Source organism: Bremia lactucae, linkage group LG11, assembly GCF_004359215.1.
Source record: "Bremia lactucae strain SF5 linkage group LG11, whole genome shotgun sequence".
Taxonomy (NCBI): domain Eukaryota; phylum Oomycota; class Peronosporomycetes; order Peronosporales; family Peronosporaceae; genus Bremia; species Bremia lactucae.
The window spans coordinates 1,686,900-1,708,091 of NC_090620.1; the positions used below are offsets into that span (position 1 = coordinate 1,686,900).

Genomic DNA, 21,192 nt, shown 5'->3' on the forward strand with positions numbered 1-21,192 from the left:
ATTATAGTTTCCTAAAATACAGATTTGGTCTTAGATTTTTCGCCCTTTAGGGGGAGTCGTGGCTGACCACAATTGTGAAACCGAGCTAGAAGTAAAAAGGATCCGCATCGAGTAAGCGCTACAAGCGACCTTATTCCTTCGCCATTTCTATCAAACGCCCACAGATACAATCAAACAAGGCACAAAACGTACCATTATAGCCGAGGCACCATGGCGCAAGATCTTCCCATCACCTTTGGTGAAGTTTTTAACGTATGTAAAGAGAAAGCGATGGGAAAAGTCATATTGCATAGGTGTCTAACTTGATCGTTCCGTTCCCATAATGCACTACAGTTAAGCACCCTGGGGGTGAACTTGGACTATGTCAAGTTCGGCACTACCACAATGGAGTCGGAAAAGTTTGTTTGCGTATGTGAGCAAGTAAATGGCCAAGCCAGCGTTGTGATCGTGGATACGGCGGCGGGCAACACCGTGCAGCGCCGCCCTATTAACGCCGAGGCAGCTATCATGAATCCTGTGAGCAAGGTTATAGCCCTGCGCGCAGAGAATCAGCTGCAAATTTTTAACATGGAGCTGCGCGCAAAGATGAAGAGCCATCTTATGAATGAGCCTGTAGTATTTTGGCGATGGGTATCCGTTAATAGCATCGCCTTGGTCACGGCTTCAGCTGTGTACCATTGGAGCATTGAGGGCGACTCCCCTCCAGCCAAAATTTTTGACCGCCATGCCAACTTGGGCGCTGGGACTCAAATTATTAGCTACGAAGCCTCATCTGATAATCAGTGGATGTTACTTGTTGGCATTTCACAGGGCGAAGGTGGTCGCATTGCTGGCAATATGCAACTTTACTCGATGGAAAAGAAGGTTAGTCAAGTGTTACAGGGCCATGCCGGTGCTTTTGCCCAAATTAAACCTCCTGGAAGAACAGATGACGCGCAGGTGCTCGTTTTTGCTGGCACTAAAGGCAGCGGAGAACCTATGCAGCTCTTTATCATGGAAGTCGGACGGGACCGTGATGCTCCTGGTGGCGTTTTTCGTCTTCCACCATCTCCAATTCCATTTGCTGCTGATGCACAGGCTGATTTTCCTGTGTCAATGCTTGTGAGTCCTAACGACGATATCATTTACATGATAACGAAGATGGGCTACCTTTTTCTATTCGATGCGCACTCTGGAAAGCCTGTGTACCGTGCTCGAGTGTCCAAGGACACTACATTTGTTACGTGTCTGGAATCTAAGTCAAAAGGTATGCTCGGAATCACGCGTCGCGGACAACTACTGCACTTTGCAATTAATAAGACAAAACTCGTGCCGTATGTGGTGAACACGCTGCGTGACTCGCAGCTTGCCCTGTCGTTGGCTACGCGTCTCGACTTACCAGGGGCCGAAGAGCTCTACTTCACGGAGTTTAATCGTCTTATTGGTGTGAATGATATTCAAGGTGCTGCTCGTCTTGCTGCCGCCTCCCCTCAGGGTGCTCTACGTACCCCTCAGACCATTCAGCGATTTCAAAACATGCCTTCTCAGCCTGGCCAGCCTCAGCCTATCTTGCAGTATTTCAGTGTTTTGCTTGAAAAAGGCACTCTAAACAAGATGGAGGCTATTGAGCTGGCTCGTCCAGTTCTAATGCAGGGTCGCGGTCAGCTTCTTCAAAAATGGTTGTCAGAGGACAAGCTTGAATGCTCTGAGGAGCTGGGAGATCTTGTAGCCCAATCGGACACCACCATGGCCCTGTCTGTTTACTTGCGCGCTGAAGTGCCGGAAAAAGTGATTAATTGCTTCGTGCAGCGCGGCGAGTTTGACAAGATTGTGGCGTATGCTGTTCAGACTAATTACCGTTGCGATTACACTTTCATGCTCCAAAATCTGGTTCGTGCTAATCCGCAAGGGGCTTTAGACTTTGCTCAGAAGCTAGCCGTTGCAGAAAATGGCCCGCTAGTCGATGTCAATGCAGTGGTCGACATCTTTATGCAAGTAAATCGTGTTCAGGAGACCACCGCGTTTTTATTGGAAGCTTTAAAGAACAACCGCCCGGAAGAAGGTTACCTGCAGACGCGATTGCTGGAAATTAATTTGCTAGGCGGCTCACCTCAGGTGGCGGATGCCATTTTGTCCAACAATATGTTCACGCATTACGATCGACCGCGCATTGCTGCTCTGTGCGAGAAAGCTGGCTTATTCCAGCGCGCTCTAGAACACTACACAGAATTATCTGATTTAAAACGCGTCATTGTGAACACACAGGCAATCAATCATGAATTTATTGTGACCTTCTTCGGAACTTTGACGAGTGAGGTCTCAATGGAATTAATTAACGCCCTTATGGCGCACAATATGCGCCAAAACTTGCAGATTGTGGTGCAGGTAGCTACCAAGTATGCGGAACAATTGGGCGGCAAAGAGCTTGTTGACGTCTTTGAAAAGTTTAAGTCGTTCGATGGGCTATACTTTTTCTTGGGTTCGATTGTTAATTTCTCACAGGACCCAGACCTTCACTTTAAATACATTGAGGCCGCTACAAAGATGGGTCAGTTTAAAGAGGTGGAGCGTGTCTGCCGTGACTCTTCCGTGTACGACCCCGTTCGAGTAAAGGAATTTTTGAAAGAGTCGAAGCTACAGGACCCGCGACCGCTCATACACGTTTGCGACCGCTATGACTTTGTGGAGGAATTGACGCAGTATTTGTACTCGAACAATTTAATGAAGTATATTGACGTGTACGTTACAAAAGTAAGCCCGCAAAAGGCTCCAATTGTTATCGGCAAGCTGCTGGACCTGGACTGTAATGAAGATTATATCAAGAATTTGCTTAATCAGGTCGCCCAATGCCCTGTGGATGATCTATGTGAGCAGGTTGAAAAGCGGAATCGCTTGCGTCTGCTGCAGCCGTGGCTTGAGACTCGTGTAGCTCAAGGCAACACGGAGACCGCCACGCACAATGCGATCGGTAAAATCTACATTACCTTGAACAAGGATCCGCAGCAATTTTTGGTCAGCAACCAATTCTATGACTCTGAAGTAGTTGGTAAGTTCTGCGAAAAGCTAGATCCTGCACTAGCTTATTTAGCGTATCGTCGCGCTGGCGGTGCTTGCGATGAAGACCTTATTCGCGTGACCACGGAAAATGGATTATTTAAGGACCTCGCCCGGTACCTCGTGGAGCGACAGGATTTGGATTTGTGGGGTAAAGTACTTGTGAGACAGGAGGAAGGTGAGACAGAGTCTCCGAGTCGCCGTGCTCTCATTGACCAGGTTGTTCAGACGGCCCTTCCAGAAACCACAAATCCAGATGAGGTGTCAACGACTGTGCGTGCGTTTATGAACGCTGAGCTGCCGAACGAGCTGATTGAGCTGCTGGAGCGCATTGTGCTACAGGGAACTGACTTTTCGACCAACAAAAACCTGCAGAATTTACTGATTCTGACGGCCATCAAGGCTGGTAAGGAGAAGGTTATGGACTATGTAAATCGTCTGGACAATTTTGACGGTCCAGAAATTGCCCGCATTGCTGTGGGTGAGCAGTACCAGCTTTATGAAGAGGGTTTTGTCATCTATAAGAAGACAAATCACAACGTGGAAGCTATTGGCGTGCTGTTGGACTTTATCAGGGATAACGAGCGTGCTTACGAGTTTGCTGACCGCTGCAACGAGCCCGAGGTATGGTCGCGCCTTGCTAAAGCCCAGCTTGAGCAGGGTGAGGTACATGACTCTCTGTCAGCGTTTATCAAGGCCAACGACGCTAGCTCCTATGTTGATGTTATTACTGCGGCGGAACGTATCGGCAACTACAATGAGCTGATACCGTACCTTAAAATGGCTCGCAACACGGTAAAAGAGCAGTTTCTAGACACTTCGCTTATTTACGCGTACGCGAAGACTGAAAAGTACGGCGATCTAGAAGAGTTTATCTCGTCGCCAAACGTGGCGCAAATTCAAAATATTGGTGAGCGTTGCTACGATGAAGGAATGTATAACGCAGCAAAGCTTTTGTTCCAGAACATTAACAATAACGCCAAGCTCGCTATTTGCTACGTGCGTTTGGGCAAGTTTCGTGAAGCCGTGGACGCCGCCACCAAGGCGAATTCTGTGGGCACATGGAAGGAAGTAAACTACGCCTGCGTGGATGTGAATGAATTCCGTCTGGCTGGTTTGTGTGGTCTGCATATTGTTGTGCACCCGGACCATCTAGAAGAGTTGATTTTGCACTATGAAAAACGTGGCCACTCATCTGAGCTGCTTAAATTGATGGAGCAGGGTCTTGGTTTGGAAGGTGCTCATGCTGGAATTTTTACCGAGCTGGCCATTTTGTATTCCAAGTACCTGCCGTCAAAGCTGATGGAGCATATCAAGATATTTCACTCGCGCATGAACGTTTCTAAAATCTTGCGTGCCTGTGAGAAGGGCCTGCACTGGGACCACTCCGTGTACCTTTACAAGGAAGATGGCCAGTTTGATAATGCTGTTCGCACAATGGTTGACCATCCAGTTGCATTCTCGCATGACCTATTCTTAGACTGCATTCAGAAAGTTCGCAATCAGGAGATTCACTACAAAGCTATTAACTTTTACTTGGAGCAACACCCCCTGGAGTTGACGCGTCTTCTACAAGTGCTGACGCCTAATTTGGATCACGCCCGTGTTGTTCATCAGTTGCGTAAGTCAAAGAACTTGCCGCTTGTAGTCGAGTATTTGAAAGATGTGCAAAAAGAAAATTTATCGGCCGTCAATGAAGCTTTAAATGAGATCTTGGTTGATGATGAAGATTATCAGGCGCTTCGCGACTCTGTCGACGCATATGAGAATTTTGACCAGATTTCTTTGGCGCAGAAGCTGGAAAAACACGAGCTTTTAGAATTTCGCCGTATCGCAGCTTATCTCTACCGCAAGAATAAGCGCTATACGCAGTCTGTCAAGCTATCAAAGGCGGACAAGATGTACAAGGATTGCATCGATTGTGCCAGCGACTCTGAGGACTGTGAGCTTGCGGAAGACATTTTGCGCTTTTTTGTGTCTGTGCACGATAAGGAGTGCTTTTGCGCGACCCTGTACACGTGTTTCAAGCTGATTAAGCCTGATGTAGCACTAGAACTTGCTTGGCGTCATGGCTACGTCGATTTTGTCATGCCGTACATGATACAATTTATCAAAAACATGAATGAAAAGGTCAAGGGGCTGGACGAGCGCACACAGACGCAGAAGGAGGCGGAGATAGACGCGCAAACTCTTGACCCGGCGTACGGTATGGGTGGCATGCAGCCAATGCTAGCCATTGCCCCCACAGCGTACAATGACCCTTCGGCTCAGTATGGCATGGGCATGCCCCACGGCATGAACATAGGTATGGGAATGCAGCCAAACATGACTATGGGTGGTATCCAGCAAAACCCGTATGGCAGTAGTCAGGGCAGCATGAGCAACAACCCATACGGCAGCAGCAGTGGCTACCAATATTAACTTCGTGGTTGAGCTCTGCCATGCAATTTTTTGACTGCCAAAAACTCTAAGCTCTCCAATTATGGGCTGAACATTCGCTGGCGCTGTGGGAATGAATTTGAACACCACGATTGTTTGTCTCGTGCATAGGACCCAAGGTATTTTATTAATTAATCACTTTGCGTGTCTTATAATTCTTTGCAACATTCACACTACATCTAAGAATTGCAATTCTACTCCTTATCTGTTAATTCTACATTAATGAATGTTGCGTTGGCTTCGTTAGATCGAGGAGTGCGTGCACTCTTCATGGAATCGAGCGCTACATTATGCGCTTTGTCACACCACCCTCTATGCGATTGTGTGCTGCAAGAGGTGCCGCCACCTGATTGGCGCCACTTAGCCCGAATTCCAGTGCTGAAGCGCCACGTATTGACTGAGTTTCGAACCGTTGCGATGGAAATGGCAAAAATTCCGCAAACGCCTCGCAAAAGAAAGCGTATTGCGCGACAAAGTGGAAATTTATACGAGTACAAGGCTCTTTGTCTCGCTTCTCTTTGTCAAAAGTTGGCTCAATGCGAATTGTTAAGTGTTGGAGAGGCAGAGCTGGTAAAAGCTGTTGTGAATCTCGAGTCCATCGATGTTTTGCAGCGCGTTATTAATAGTAACTTATTGCCCTTACGACCGCGGATGCTTCTCTTCGCAACTGCAATGCAGGAGCAAGGTTTAAAGTGCCTAGAGCCTGTTGTGCAGTGCTGGATCCAAACAGTCAGTGAGAAGATGCTCGAGGAGGTATTAGATGCCACAACGATGAGTGGTTCTAGTGAGCCGCCCGCTAAAAGAACGAAAACAAAATCGAGTGAAACGATACAAAAAAATCAATGGAAACTTCGCTGCTGCGATTTTTGTCAGGGAAAGGCGAGTATCGCAACTTTGAGATCGAGGCTCAAAGAATGGAAATATCTCGTCGAGTCCTCGCAGCAAACTGCGCGAATATTGGAGAGTAATGGATATGAATATTGTAGTAATAAGGCGATGATTGCGCTATCGGCGTTTTGGGACCCGTTGTCAGTGGCTGGATTGACGACAACAGGCAAGGCAGTCATGAAAAGAAAGAGATCGGATTTAATTTTAAAAAATGTGGAAGCTGTGGTGCCATCGATGCTCGTCGTCGATTATAAGCAAATTCTTCAAAATATAATGGCGGAAAGGTTCGGATGCGTTGGAGGTGAGGCCGACGTCTTGGTAAAGGTTTGGACAAGCGTATGGAAGCGAGAAGTTAAGAATGTGTTCAAAACGAAGCAAATTACACTGAATGATGCTATTCGCCAATGCTCTATTGCAGACGCCTATGCCGGTGCTGCGGTATTTTCAGAATTCAGTGATAAAATCACGCACCTTCCGGGATTTTGCATTGTGATGGAAGTAATTCGCTTTACATGCGCTAGCATATCTGGTGTTATTGCTGCGTTCGCACACGCCTGGACGGAAACATATTCAAATTTTGGGTTATTCGTTCCTGAAATAGAAGCGCTTGGACGCAGAGGGATTTCTTCGACAAAGCCAATACTGCGATCATATTTAAGCAAGGTTTTACTGTCGACCGAGGTGCAATTTTTAGTGGGACCATCAGCACAAAATGAGCTACTTTTTGTTCTGTACGAGATTTTTTTCGAACAAGTTTATGTAGGAAAGCAGAACAGCAGTTTTTTTAAGTATTGGGACGCTTTGATGTCCCAGCTAGATAGTAGCTCTTCAGTCACGAAGTGTGGCCAAGAAGGAAAGAATTGGTGTCTGTTTCTTGAAAAATGTGTTTTTTGTGTCGATGCTAGGGGTGATACTACCATGCGGAGTCGCTATCACTTCTTACAAGCATTGAAGGCCTACTGCCTTGCCATTATGCAGAGTATCCTTACAAGTGGAGGCAGAATAATTTCTAGTGGTGGAGCGATCCAGCGGCCTCTTATCGTTAAAAATAGTGATCGAGCCACAGTGTGTCAAGTGCTTGCACAGATGATGGCAAAGTTTGGAGAAGAGTGGGTTTCTTGCCTTATTGCCCAGCTTCTCCGAGCAAGTGCAAGCTTACGTTCTGTTGGAGAGTCTAACGAACAAGGTATCACGAACTTGTTTTTTCCTGGACTCGTTTCAGCTATGAAGTCGACCAGCAAAAAGAGCAACCAGAAGACTGGAAAGCAACTATTTATTGATGTCATACATCTTGTTAACAATATATTGAAGGAAAGTGAACCAACAATTTTGTATCTTGTAGCATTAATGCGCTTTTGCGAAGCATGGGACGCTTACCAATGTACTAACACAAAAGTAACCCCAGCTAGAGCTAAAAGATGGGGCTTCCAGGCGGTACTTGATTTAAACATTTTGCCTGAACTACTCCAGTGTTATGAAAAGGCTGATGTCGTGCTTCAAGAAACAAGCAACGCGTTGTTATTTGTAGCGGACGTGCTTCAAAGCATGCCAACTTGTCCGCCAACATTGGAAGAATCCTTGCACAAAGTACTATCTCACTTAAGGGCTAGTGTGGAGCATGAACCGAAATCCATTTTTAATTCAGAGGATGCGCAGCTTGTATCGCACTCCAATATTGCCTTACACCGCTTAATTTGTGCTGTTAAATGTGTTGACTTTGCTCAAACTCGTAAGTTTTTAACCCGTTTGAAAGGTGCAAGCGGAACTTTAAACGAATTTCGACAGCAATTAGAGCGATGGTTTTTGTTTGTTGAGAATTATGGGGCTACTTTTGCTGGCAAAGAAATGCGATTAGAGTTGTCATTCCTTTGTACTCGTTTGATTCGGTGGTTTCCGGACGAGTTTGGCAGCATACGATCGGTGTTCATGACTCCACTTCATTCTCATTTCATATTAGCTCTCAAAGCTTTCGTGAAAGAAGCTGCGAGAATAATTAATGTGGAAGATCCGTCAATGAATTCCACCTTGGTGCCGTCTGCTGTAAGAATTGAGATGGCGTTGCACTTGTATTTATCAGCAGCAGGACTGCCTGATCTAGAAACCTTGACGATCTTATTGACAAAAGCAATCGTGAAGTGTCGGTCGCCTGATGCTTTTTATTGCCTTGCAAAAATTGCTCAGAAGAATAATCGCATGTTGTTGACTGAAGCAGTCGTTGCGACATTGAGCTTTCCACTTCGGGGCTTGGAATTTTCTTGTTTTGCTTTTATTCGGCACGATGTAGACAGCGTTAACGACACGCAACTTCAGATTCATACTAGACGTATGAAAGCCTTCATTTATCAAGAAAACACTTTAAAACTTCTAGCAGGTTCTGCTTCGATATTCGATGGAGGAATCTCATTATCAGTCTTGATTTTTGACGAAAAGGCTGCTGCCACGTGGCTACCTTATTTCTTCGAGCATATTTACAAGACTGATTTCTGTGGAGGTGCACAATGCGTTGATCAATTACTGACAATGTTAGAAGAGTTAATGCGACAAAATGATGTAGGACAGCTTCGTGAGGCTTATTGGTTTGCTGCACTGCTCAACACGGCTCTCATTGCATGTTCGAGCCGATGTGCTGGTGCAGACGTGGATGTCAATATTCATGAAAGGTTACGGTTGATAACTAGTAAGGTGTTGCAGACACTATCGATTGTATCCCTTCCAGCGTTAACACAAGAAAGTGACACTTTCTCGCAGCTAAACAAAGAGGCGCTGGGCTTAATGCATTCAACCCAATGTGCAAGATTGTCGATTGACGAACATAGGGCATCGTGGACATGTATACGTCAGATGTCAGAGAAATCTTCTTCAGCGGTGCAGCTGTGCGTGTCAGACATTTGGAATGCTAGAATAAAAAAATTAGAATTAGCTGGGAATCGACCTTCACTCCAGCTCTTTCTACCATTCACGCTCTGGTTGTCAGGGGCTTTGATTTACTCGCAGTCTTTTTTGGAGGAGCCCTCTACTGATATGAGACGATGGGAGCACGCATTTACCAGCTACGTAACCGATGTGTACTTGCACATAGAATTTGAAGGCGTCACATGCAATCTTCTCCAATCGTGGCTAATTACGTGGATCACTTGCAACATTTCCCGCGGTCAGAATGAGTTGCTAATGTTAGCTCTACTCCCTTCACAAGTCACTTTATTCCGTCGCTTAGGATTGACTTCGTCTCGTAGCTCACAACAAGATCAAGCCTCGACATCGCTTTGGCTATTAATATTTAAAGCTATCGACCTTGCTCTCAACGGCGACACCGCTAATAACTCCACATTTTTTGAGCAAGCTACTGAACTGGTATTGAGTACTTTAATAACGCTGGAACTTGCTGAATTGTCTGCAATCTCGGACTTCTCACACTTCGAAAATGTGCAAGACGTTGAGCCATTATTCAAAGAGCTAGAAAGCATTTTTTCGAGGCCTTATCTTTGTGACTGCAATGCTACTTCATTGTGGAGTTTACTACAATACCTTCTCGAAGTGATCGTTTGCTGCTTTACTTGCAAGATTTCGAAGGACTCGGATTCGCAATTGTTTCTCCAGCGAACCAAATCCGTACTTGAGCTTTCTAAAGTTATTAATAAGCCTGCTTCTTGTTTTGAAGCAAATACGTATTTTCAGCATTGGACAGCTGAAATGCTACTCAAGTACGACTACGTCGACCGAAACCGCTGTATTAATGTACTAGAGGTCATCGAACGAGCGCTTTATGAATAACACTTCGAGCGAGTAAAAAGCACTAAGAAGTACTAAAATATTAAGTTGCAGCCTACTTTGCTTCTCTGGTGCTGCTGCTTTCCTGCTGTTTAATTCTGTCCCTTTTGATGTCGTTTATCACACCCTGACGCATCACCTGAAACAACGACACAGTATGTGAGGACTAAGCGCCAGACCGAGCAAACAAAGCTGGTTCATACCTTCTTTTCGGTTACCTGCTGATTATGCGCGTAGAACACAGCGTAGGATGCACCGGCGCACATAGTGCAGAATGCCAACACGGGTGCCTTGTCCCCTAGAATCCGCGTGAGCTTCGCCATTAGGTCGCGTTACTAGGTACGATAAGGTGTATCAATTTTTTACCAATCTGCCGTATTGCAGCATAAACACTGTATTTCGGCCGTGGCAGGAGTAGCTAAGATTAAGAATGATGCGCTCACGAGTCTACGCCACGACTAGAAGCTCTTCTATTCGCGCGGCAAAGTGTTGTCTAACGATGGTGTTCGAATTTGAAATATAATGCGGCCGCTGGTAGCGAGGCTTTCTTCATTGCTACCAGATCGATTATTGGGGCAAGGAATCGAGGTCATTGACGGTTCTACTTCAGAAGCTACCACTATGTGCTCCAGCTGGCTTGTGTTTGCACTATTAAATGCTTCAAAATTATTTAAGGCATCAAGGCATAGTGGTGCAAGGGTAACTGGTGATGTTGTGCACAGGTATCAAAAAATTATGCACAAGAGCTGGCTTGTTTAGAGCGCATGCAAACCTGAAAGCTGAATAATACGGACAAGCACTTTAAGAACAGGTAAAAAACCGCAAACAACTGTTTGCGACGTGAATTTAACAAGTAGATTTTGATAATTGTGAAGCATCAAGTCGAGCCATTGAAGTTTACGCTATAAAGACGGACGAACATACTGAAAGCAACGTCAGATTGCCGCTGATTTGTTGGACGGACTCGAATAGTGCTGTGGCGTTGCTTGGAGGACCTTAAATTTTGCCTCATTGATATTGCCACATTTTAATTTCAGTGTATCGACAGAATAATCGACGGATGCAAAGCGCTTACAATCAATTGCTGGCACCGATTTAAAGAGCCTGTTCAAAAGACAGTTAATTATTTGATATTATTGTTCACTACAAGCTTAAGGCTCCTGACGACTAAGATTTTCCTATTTCAATGTATCATTTTGCAGTCTAATTTTCTATAAATTATTGGCTCGCGCGTCTTTCTCCATTCTTCCATTAAACATTTTATTCACAAGGCCGTCGCAGTTTTTGCAGCCTAGGAGTTTCGTGTTCGCTCTCTCTTTTGCCAGATATCTACATACCACCCAAATTTGAATTCCGAGTTACACTAAAATACAATCCTTTCGACATACTTTGCGGTCGGCAGCTTGATATTGCTCCTTCATGATGCAATGCGTCGATGTCAGCGTAATAACTTTTTTCACAAAGTAGCGTCAGTTCTCGAAACCTTTATCTTCCCAGCACCAATGCAATAAATAAACCTTGGTTCATAGGTGGCATGGTATCGTGTGTGGCATGATACGGTTTCGGTGTCACGATCTATCATTAGAATTTTATAAATTTTAATTTGTTGGTCAAAGTTATGCGACATAAATACCATTTTTATTCCAGGCTCTTGTGAGATCCTGGAGAAGTTAGCAGCAGAGCTCGAGGGCCACGCAGATCTTAAGGCTTTTGTAGAGATCATTCGCTCCAAATTTTTCGGTGTAACACTAGCCGACGGCTTCTTCTCGTTCGTGAACGCCATGGCGTGGGACAGGCTTAAAAATGTTTGTTCAAATCGCACACTACAATTAATTGAGCCTAAAATTTGATTTTATTCGACTCATTTTGAAGTGCCTTTGTATGGCGCTAATCTTTCAATTGGTGCAGCTAGTACTGCCTGGTGCTCTAATTCGCTATCTCCCTGTATTGCTGTGCGCAGTAGATATACTACCGCTCTATTATTTTTTGTGCTTCTTCATATAACATTTGTCTGTGTAGGAATGGCAAGCACCTCGAAGATGCCGTTTTGAGTGGTCTCATGCCCGTTGTAGCCGCCATTGTGTGTGAATTATTGGTATTGGACCTGATAATTTTTCGCGCTACGAGACAGTCAATATTTAGGCAAATTGCTGCTGGGGTTGTCGGTCTTGTACTGGGATCGATAGGATTTCATGTAATCATTGTGCTGTTCGGCGCTCCCATTCTCGAGTATGGAGAAGTACATCGACTAATCTCGTCGACAAATCTTTAAACCCTTATATTAATATTGTATCAGGCTTTGGGTGCACACGCTGTTACTAGGTATATTGCTTTCAAGTTGTGTGACGATGCCGCTGGCGCTACACTTGGGGTTTGCACCTCATAAATGGCTTCGTCTGCTGCTAAAGCTCCGGTATGATGATGTCGTAGGTAAAGATGAAAAAAATATTCTTACTGCCTATTATACTTCACGTAGTGTGAGCAACTCGCAAGAGCTTTACCTCGTGAGCTCGTCGATTGGCGCTATGCTTGGTGCTTATGTTGGAGCTTTCCCCATTCCGCTCGACTGGGACCGACCGTGGCAGGTATGCAAACCAATAACTTGCGTTCATACGAACCGGCTAACTTATTCTTGTAGCAATGGCCACTTACTTGTATTTATGGCACGATAATTGGCCATACTGCTGGAATTCTCGTGCAAATTTTTATTAGCACTTCATCAATGTCGTTTGCTGCAAAGTTGGCCAAGAATGACTAGGAGACGCGTAAAGTTTACTTAAATTTGCTTATTCACGCTTTTGAGGCAATTAAATGGGTTTTTCGGAATGCAGAGCTCTTAAGATAAGCTCCAAGTTTAGTTTTGGCAATTTCGCTTGGATCATCGAAGAGCTGCTGTAAAATCTGTCGTCTCTGTCGCGTGTCCGCGAAAATAAGAAAGTCCAAAACAGTATTCACAGCAGCTTCCTTTAAGCCCGGGCGTAAAATACGCAGACACTGTACATACTGCCGCATGACATAGTCGACACAGATCGAGTCAAATTTCATCAGATTTAGCAATGTCTGACATAGTGTCAACATCACTGCTTTGGACACTGTATCTGCCAACAATAGTGAGGCCAATGGTGCTGCACAGCGTCGCAGCAGTGCCACTGCTGACGTTCCTTGGTCTGTCTTAGCACACAGGGAATCGATAGCCTGCAATCCAAGCACGACAGCATTGATGTCCTTCCGCTCTATCAATAGCTTGCCAACCTTGCCTAAAGGTAATGCCTCACACTCTATCTGCGTCAATAATTGCTCAATATGCTGTTGTTGACTCGCGGCAGTGTGATGCATATTTCGCCCATTTCGAATCGATTTCACAATTTCTAGCAAACCCTGTTCATTATGCCGTTGACCCAAGACTTTCCCAAACGCCACCGTAGCTGGTTGCGAGTCATACATGTTCACAATATTTTCCATCACAACTACACGTGGCGACAAGAAAATTAGCTCATATGCGACGCCAACGTCGGCCTCGACAACATCATAGAAAAATTCCCATATGTGGGAGACGAAATGATGAAATTCGACAGCGTGATGGTCCGCTATCACTCGAAGAATTTCGAACAAGAAGTAGCAGAAGGGCTCAAGTACAGTTTGCTGGTGACGCAGATGAGGTTGCATGATCTGCATCGCATTCAGAATCTAGATCATGGAAATCGATTAGTCCACGATTCAAATTTATGCATGATTCATTATAACGAACGTTTTGAAAAAAGGTCGTGTTAAGGTAGAGCTGTGATAGCGACACCGTGCCTATGTGGCGCGTGAGCTGTCGAGGGAAGCGCGATAATACCAACATGGGGTGACGCCGAGTCAGCCCTCGGAATTGCTCGACTACTTCGCATCCACCATGCGTCAGATCTCGCAGAATATCGTCCACCTGCGACAAAACTCGGTCATCCTGTATCACCAATTTGTGCCTCAAATCTGCGCGAAGGTCAAAGTTTACGAGCACCTCCCAGTCTGGATCTAATATATCGAGCAATCCTGCTACTAATTTGGGTTTTTGAAAGTATAAGGCCTATATCAAGATAAGCCCAGACAATAATTACGTGTCCCCAGCAACATTGAAAGCGTTTACCTACCGTAATAAGCTCACGCTTAACATCTTCATGAATCACAACGACATCACCAAGACTTCCCAGATGCAGATCTGCACTCATAATTGGATCCAGGATGTTGATCATGGTTTTATCGTCAAACTGGTCATGCGCAATACGTGTCAATAGGTCAGCGGCACAACAAGTTTCAAATTTCTCAAGATTTTCAAGACGCCAGAGGACTTCAACTTCTTTGACAAGCAAGACCAGACTGTGCAACGTCATAGCATCGAAACGTAGCAAAACACCTCGATATTTCCATTGCGCAATAGTACGATCAATGAATTGCACCAGCTGATTCAGCACAATTCTGACATCAATTGCTATTGTTGCATTATTCAGCACATAAAATCCTTCAATCATGGAAGCTTGAGCAAGATGCTGTATAAAGCTTATTGAAGCCGAGTAGGATCCGGATATACATTCACCTAAATTGTCTAAAGCACGTCGCACAAAGCTACTGCAATTTTTACGGTGCTCTTCACATGCACACGTTGGCAAGTGGTTCACCAGTACAAGGAATGTTTCAGCAAGTTGAGCAGCAGCAGCATTATATTTACACGATACGCCGGCAAAGTGGAGCAATGACATGTGCAGCGTCCACATCGTAGCCGTAGAACACCAGCTGGAGTCATAATTATTTGAGCACGAGCGTACTTCATCTCGGCTGGCTGCATACAACGAGTCTTCAGCAATAATCGTATCAGGCAGAGCCACTGCGGTAAAATATTGATTTTCCTCGTGTTTAATTCCTTGGATCAATGAAGAACGGTCAAAAGTTGCAAATTCGTTGTCCCTTATATGCAAGAAAACCGGGAAACCAGAGTAGGCATCCTGCAAGATTGTAAGATCACTCTGTAAGCCCCCTTTACGTTTTAATTTGGCAATCTTATTGAACACGGCCGTTGGTTCCGCATAATTCAATTTTGACGTGAATAAATTTCTGCTGTCGTCAATTTTAAATAACGAAAACCCTTCAGCAAGCAAAAGTTTTTCTTTTTCCTCCTCATCCGTCTTCATCAATTTGCTTGATCCGGTCCACTTTTGCAGCCATTCACTTAGCTCCTTCAAGGTATCGGACGCGCAAATCGAGACCGGAGAAGCATTATAAGCGCTCAATTGCATTAGCATAGTGTCTGCCGCCATCGAAATATCCGAGGTTTTTGTGGCAGCTAGCAAGCTAGCAGTGGCCTTGCTTTCATTTTTCTGGGTAGTTTCAATAATTGATAGCAAAGCCATCTCTAGACACTGCTCGCTTAAAGCTGATTGCTCAAGTAGATTCCATCGAGATTTCATCGACATTGCGCGAATGGCAGTGGCGCAGAGGTAAGAGGTACTTGAAGAAGCTGCTGCTGCTAGTTTGGCCAGCAAATGGTCTGGATAAAGGCGTGGATCTTTCGTAGCAATGAGGCCCGTGCTAGAAAAGATGGCAGCATTAGGTGTTGCTTTTGGAAATAGGCTTTCAGTCAACCTCGCCAAGCACGTGGAATCCCGGCTGCCGACTCGTGATGCCGATAATGGTAAAGCTTTGTGTGCATGTGGAGAAGAAAGCACTTGAATGGCACCATGGATAATCGCAAGGGGTAATTTAATCTCGCGGATCGTGTTGGCTCCATCTGTCACGTAAATTACTTTACAATCTGAAAAACTAATGCCAGATGTGGCTTTTAAATGAGGAGCAATTTCTAATTGTGACTCAATAGCACGCCATATCACCTCAACAGCCATTGCAAAGATGTCGTAGACCTTCAGCAAGAGAGTTGCCACTAAGTCACGCCCGGCTAGCAATTTTCCGTATGTTCCCGCCAGAATTAATGCCTTTTCGATAGCACACTTTTTTGGTTGACAACTATGGTCTTGCTGAAAATCAAATGATTCGCTCGTGGTAATTGCTGCCTTCTCGTCTTCCTTTGAAAAGTCATGTAGTGCTTTCATGCACATTTGGAGTGACGCAATTGATGACTCTAATTCCAACAAAGTCTCAAGCGAATTAAAAATCTTGCTGCGAATGCTGCTGTAGCACGGCAGCTTTGCTAGTTCCAGCAGCCACGAAAAGCTCTGAGTTCTTTTTGCACTATAAGATATCATAACTTTGTGAGTTTTGTCCGATAACTCTTGGTCTTTGCGTGTTGCGGTTAGCAGATTGAGAATATGAGCCGCTACTCGTCGTGTACACAGCTCTGTAGAACTTAGGCATTCAAGATAGTATAATATTACATTTTGCGCGGCTTCAGAGTCGTCATTACCAGCGGCGATATATTCACGTAGCTTACCGATCAAGTGTGGGATGATGTGAGCTAGCGCTGGTCGATGAGGCCTTTGGTCTAGCGAGTCGGAATTTACCTTGTTATCTGGCCTCACAGCCAAAAGAAGCAATTGGCACAAGCAGCGATACGGTAGATACTGCATTGTGTCAAAATCTTCGCAAACAATGTCGGCTATCCACCAAGCACTGTCGAGTCTTACATTGACATTCTGAATTGCGTTTGCGTCCTCATTTCCGGTTACCATTTCCATTAAGAAGTCTTTTTTACGACTTTGCCGAAGACGCATGCCGAGCTTAAATTTACGATCCAACGTGCAAACATGCTCCAAAATCGCTGGCGGCGGTTGGCGAGCTAGCCCATTACTCTCAAACAACATTAACGGATCTTCTATTACCGCCGTGTCGTTTTGATTAAGCTTCATTACTTGCTGTTCGTAATCGCGCAGATGCGCATTGCCTTGCAACACATCAGAAAAGGCACTTCTGTGCTTGCCAAGAAGCAACGGGTCCAGAGAGCTGGTTGCCGGGAACGTGTAACGGCCTGTGATAGCCATTTGCATGAAACTCCGAAGTGTGGGAACATTTTCCCATAAATATGTACCAATAGTGTTAGGATTAAAGCATCCAACAACCTATAAAGATGCAGCTGTCAGCATTTAAAAATTAACCCTCTCTTTTATGTTTATCTTACCACTAAAATGGAGCAACAAATCCAGAAGCGGCTTGAATGGCAGAACTCTTGGTCTTGCTGATCTCCACTCTTCTTTTGCCACTTAGCAATTAAGAACAATTTTAGGTAAGTCACACGCCTAAACTATGCATGTTCTCAAGCACATACCAATGAAAGCTTAAATAATTGCTGGACAATGGCGCTGTTCTTGACTGTAAGTCCTAAAACACCGCCATGTTGGGCATAACTTGCTAGGTCGTCTTCATGATAACGCCACAACGCTTCACGGTGTAGATGGGCATCAGCACCACGAAAGACGACACTTTCCATTGTGCGCAAAGCCTCCATACGATCAATTGCTGGACATGAACTAAACAAGTCTGTTAAAAGGTTAAGCGAATCTTCGTGTATAGGAATATTCTCCTTCGTTGTTTGAAAGCAGGTTCGATCATGCTCTGTTAATTGCACGTCCGAGGGCATCTCGAGAAATAGCAGTTTTTTTACGATGTTTTCATACAGCTTTTTTTCAAATGGAGAGTCGCCGCTTAGTCCAAAATGTTCCAGCACATCACGACAACAAATTATTGCCTCTCGTTGTACAAATGCAAGCGCTTGTTGTAATTCCTCTTTGGCCCACACCGAGATCTTTGCTATTCTTGAGCCTTCAGTCGCAGCACTACTATTGTTACCGCTATTATTTCCAGTAATACTTTGGCTAACTGGAGCAGGGCTACCGCTTACGCCAGTTACCGATGACAGAGGATGCTTGCCTGAAGATTGTTTGCCTTTCAAAGGGGCGAGCCGATTAATCCTGGACAATGAAAGTGGTGGGTTGGCTCCACGCCGAGACACCACAATTGCGCCACCATGCTTGAGGCCTGATGGTAAGCTTGATGCTGAGCTTTGGCGATTGACAGCACTTGAGTGCTGGATCTGCAGACTTTTTACAGCTGCTCCACGCATCAGCAGTATTAGCCATACAACGCCGGTAATGAGTCCCATATAGTCCAATACACGCGCGTCCCCAGTCATTGCATCCCAGTGACCCTCATTACCTAGAAAGCCAACGCATAATGCTTTAATGTCAACCTGCTCAAATGTCAACTGCTTAAGAACTTTCCGCACAATCGTCTTCAGCACCGGAGAAACGTCAGAAGTGCTTGCCATTTCTCGAAACACGCGCGCCAGTTCTCGACTAGCTAGGGTACCTTGGTGCTCAATTGGGCGACGGTAAAATATGTCCTCTGGGCTACCAAGGATCGAAGAAGCTGACAAAGAGCGCGATGCTCGAAATATATGCTGGAGCATTTTGATGTTGTCGACATCTCTTGACATGTTGTTAGGACGTTCCCGCGCTATAAACATCGACAGCGCACGCCTCAGATACACTAAATTCTTGCATACGAGATGCGTGATTGCTTCAACTTTCAGCTGAAACATGGTGGACTTGAGTTTTAATTTTAGCAGCAAATCTACAGTGGCGATATCCTGCGAGCTTGTGGACTGGCACGACGCAACAATTTTGTGCAACAGCTCTCTTGCTGGGCCTTTCACAGATGGATTTTGTAGCCAAACTTCCATGTTTTCGGCACCCAATACACGAATTTGAGGAATGCTGGCAAAGTCAGCAAGGGTCATGATCATGTTCCGTAGCGCATGATTGCCGCCTGTACCAGTCGAAGGTCCACTACTACTCGATTTTTCCTTGTTAAGCTCAACAAGCCGGGAACTGATGAAGCCAATAATCAAATCTTTTAATTCCTGAACCAAATTTATCCCCTGGAAACGCCTTCGAACGAATGGCTGTGTGGACTTAATCTCGTCCATCTCAAGTACCGTCTTGACGTTCTGGACAAATAGTTGACTATATTCGTGATCCACCCAGACCCGAGAAAAGAGTGAGTCGTCAAGGAACACTTTGACGCTATCTTTAGGCCAGTCACTCTTGGCCTCGAGTATGAGCATTAGGACGTTCGTCACTAAAACGGGCAGCGGAATCTGAGAAAATTCAGTTGATGTCGTTAATCCCAGCGCGATGGCCGAATTTGTTTTTTTGCCGTAATCTACGACGTCTTTCATGCCAAGATAGTGTTTTGACCGCAAAAGACGCAGCAGATACTTAAATACGACAGGTTGACAAAACCGCGCGGAATTTTCTTTCACAGCACCAAGCAAAGCAACACAAAATAGTCGGCTTGGTGCCTTTTTCTCTCTGATCAGCCTGCCGCATGACTCTGTTAAAATTTCCATTAGCTTAAGGTCAGTGGTTGCTTCACTGAAAGCCTCTCGAAGGTATTGATCAGGAAGTTCATCAGCATCTGTTCCAGCATCTGACGGTGTCATATCATCAATTTGCTCCTCGAAAACGTCCTTATTATTTTCGGCGTTCATTAATGTGTCAATTGATAATCTCTTATGCTTTTTAGTCGATGAAATAGCGACAGTAGCGGACGGAAGGTCGCTAAGCTGTTTTACGTCCTTCATAACGTTCGTCGTCGTGTCATCATAGTCCTCATCGTTTTCGTTCTCTTCGCTTTCACCACTGTAATCAGCATTGTTTAGCCCATCCTCCTTGCTCTTCAGTTTCTTCTCTGACAAAGGCTTTATGTCGATTGCTGCCGTTTTAGCCCTCGTCTTACCTCGTGTCATGGTCTTGCTTATCCCCTTTGTCAGCGTATTCCTTCTTCGAGGCTTCACTTCTTCCGCCTCTTCTTCCCCGTCATCTTCTACATCTTCTTCCTCGTCCATTTCTGCTTCCTCCTCCTTTTCTTCTTCCTCCGCTTCGTCCTCCTTTTCTTCTTCCTCCTCCGATTCCTCCACATCCTCCTCATCAGCTACTACTTCATCGTCCGACTCCACAATTTTTCGCCTCGGTTTTTTTCTGGGCGGAGGCTTTGATTGTTGTGTCGATTTCTTTAAGCTCCCACGTCCACGACTTCCTCGGCGCCGCTCCGGTAGATCGGCCTCTCGTTCATCCTCCTCTTTCTCCTCTTCTCTATCTTCTTCGTCCTCCTCGTCTTCTACATTATCTGCATATTCTTCATCATCTTTAGCCTGGTTTTTATAATGGTTTTTCTTTTTCTTTTTGGCCTCCTCCTGTTTTTTTGCCTGCGAACGAGTTAGCTTGGGTGGCGGTGTATCCTTTTTTTCTTCGTCTTCGTCTTCGTCTTCTACTTCTTCCTGACTCATACTTTCTGCATCATCTTCGTCATCATCGTCCACAACTATATTTTTTCGTCGTAACCCGCGGCGGGTCGACACACGTTTTAGCACACGACCGCGCTTCATGCTTAGATTTCACGCTCAGAGAAATGTAAAATTTTGAAGAAATAATCTTCGGGACTATCTTTCTTTTCAATATTTTATTAAGGGAGCTGATAATGAGCCTTCAGTTTCGTTAATGGCCTTCTTCACCTCTTATGAATTAAACAAGTGATTGGATGTGGAGGCCTCTGATTGGTCAGAGCTTGTAAGGTTATAACTTCTTAGAACTAACCTCCATCCATCGCGAGATTTGGTGCTGACCACAACGCACACCCACCTTAACGTGCATACAGCCAATAGATTAATAAAGTAATTTGATGGAATGTACATGTTGTAGATAAATATGGGTTTTCCTCTTATTAAAGGTTGTCATTATACCAAAATAACCAATCATATAGGTATGCTGATTACTACCGTGGTGTTGATTGGTTTCTAAACCACAAACGATGCAACCTCCCTGTTTCCATCGTTCTAATATCTCAATTGGGCACTATTCCACGAGCTCACAAGATATTTGCATCGATTGCGATACCAATACCCGTCATGCAATTCGCAACTACGTGACAGTGTGGACCAGCTCCAAATCATAAATCATCTGATCAAGTAGGGTTTTCTACCGACGCTGCTGCTCAGAATGTTCAAAGCAGTGCTTGTAACGGGGTGTATCGTTACATGAAATTAACACTTAAAGGTTGTTAATTAATATATTATCTAAAAGG

The 21,192-nt window shown here is 44.9% G+C and overlaps 5 protein-coding genes across 5 annotated transcripts; 4 read left to right on the forward strand and 1 right to left on the reverse strand.

Moving 5' to 3' along the window:
• The first annotated feature begins 98 nt into the window (after nucleotides 1–98).
• On the forward strand, nucleotides 99–5,679 carry CCR75_004512 (uncharacterized protein). Its single transcript, XM_067962598.1, has 2 exons — nucleotides 99–252; nucleotides 334–5,679. The coding sequence occupies exons 1-2, from the start codon at nucleotides 211–213 to the stop codon at nucleotides 5,452–5,454; spliced, it is 5,163 nt and encodes a 1,720-aa protein (XP_067817833.1). The 5' UTR covers nucleotides 99–210; the 3' UTR covers nucleotides 5,455–5,679.
• A 15-nt stretch (nucleotides 5,680–5,694) lies between these two features.
• CCR75_004513 (uncharacterized protein) lies at nucleotides 5,695–10,131 on the forward strand (the record flags this gene model as incomplete). The annotated part of the gene is made up of 1 exon (XM_067962599.1): nucleotides 5,695–10,131. The coding sequence occupies one exon, from the start codon at nucleotides 5,695–5,697 to the stop codon at nucleotides 10,129–10,131; it is 4,437 nt and encodes a 1,478-aa protein (XP_067817832.1).
• Nucleotides 8,931–20,535, reverse strand: CCR75_004514 (uncharacterized protein). Its single transcript, XM_067962600.1, has 11 exons — nucleotides 17,378–20,535; nucleotides 17,231–17,311; nucleotides 14,259–17,171; nucleotides 13,877–14,194; nucleotides 12,605–13,815; nucleotides 11,762–12,541; nucleotides 11,646–11,703; nucleotides 11,517–11,578; nucleotides 11,004–11,457; nucleotides 10,332–10,939; nucleotides 8,931–10,267 (listed from the first exon to the last, which is right to left on the reverse strand). The coding sequence occupies exons 1-5, from the start codon at nucleotides 20,495–20,497 to the stop codon at nucleotides 12,919–12,921; spliced, it is 7,329 nt and encodes a 2,442-aa protein (XP_067817835.1). The 5' UTR covers nucleotides 20,498–20,535; the 3' UTR covers nucleotides 8,931–10,267; nucleotides 10,332–10,939; nucleotides 11,004–11,457; nucleotides 11,517–11,578; nucleotides 11,646–11,703; nucleotides 11,762–12,541; nucleotides 12,605–12,918.
• Nucleotides 11,548–12,400, forward strand: CCR75_004515 (uncharacterized protein; the record flags this gene model as incomplete). Its single annotated transcript, XM_067962601.1, has 4 exons — nucleotides 11,548–11,571; nucleotides 11,745–11,933; nucleotides 12,001–12,080; nucleotides 12,148–12,400. 4 exons carry the CDS (start codon nucleotides 11,548–11,550, stop codon nucleotides 12,398–12,400), a joined length of 546 nt encoding a protein of 181 aa, XP_067817834.1.
• Nucleotides 12,477–12,886, forward strand: CCR75_004516 (uncharacterized protein; the record flags this gene model as incomplete). The annotated part of the gene is made up of 3 exons (XM_067962602.1): nucleotides 12,477–12,541; nucleotides 12,605–12,713; nucleotides 12,767–12,886. 3 exons carry the CDS (start codon nucleotides 12,477–12,479, stop codon nucleotides 12,884–12,886), a joined length of 294 nt encoding a protein of 97 aa, XP_067817766.1.
• Nucleotides 20,536–21,192: the final 657 nt, after the last annotated feature.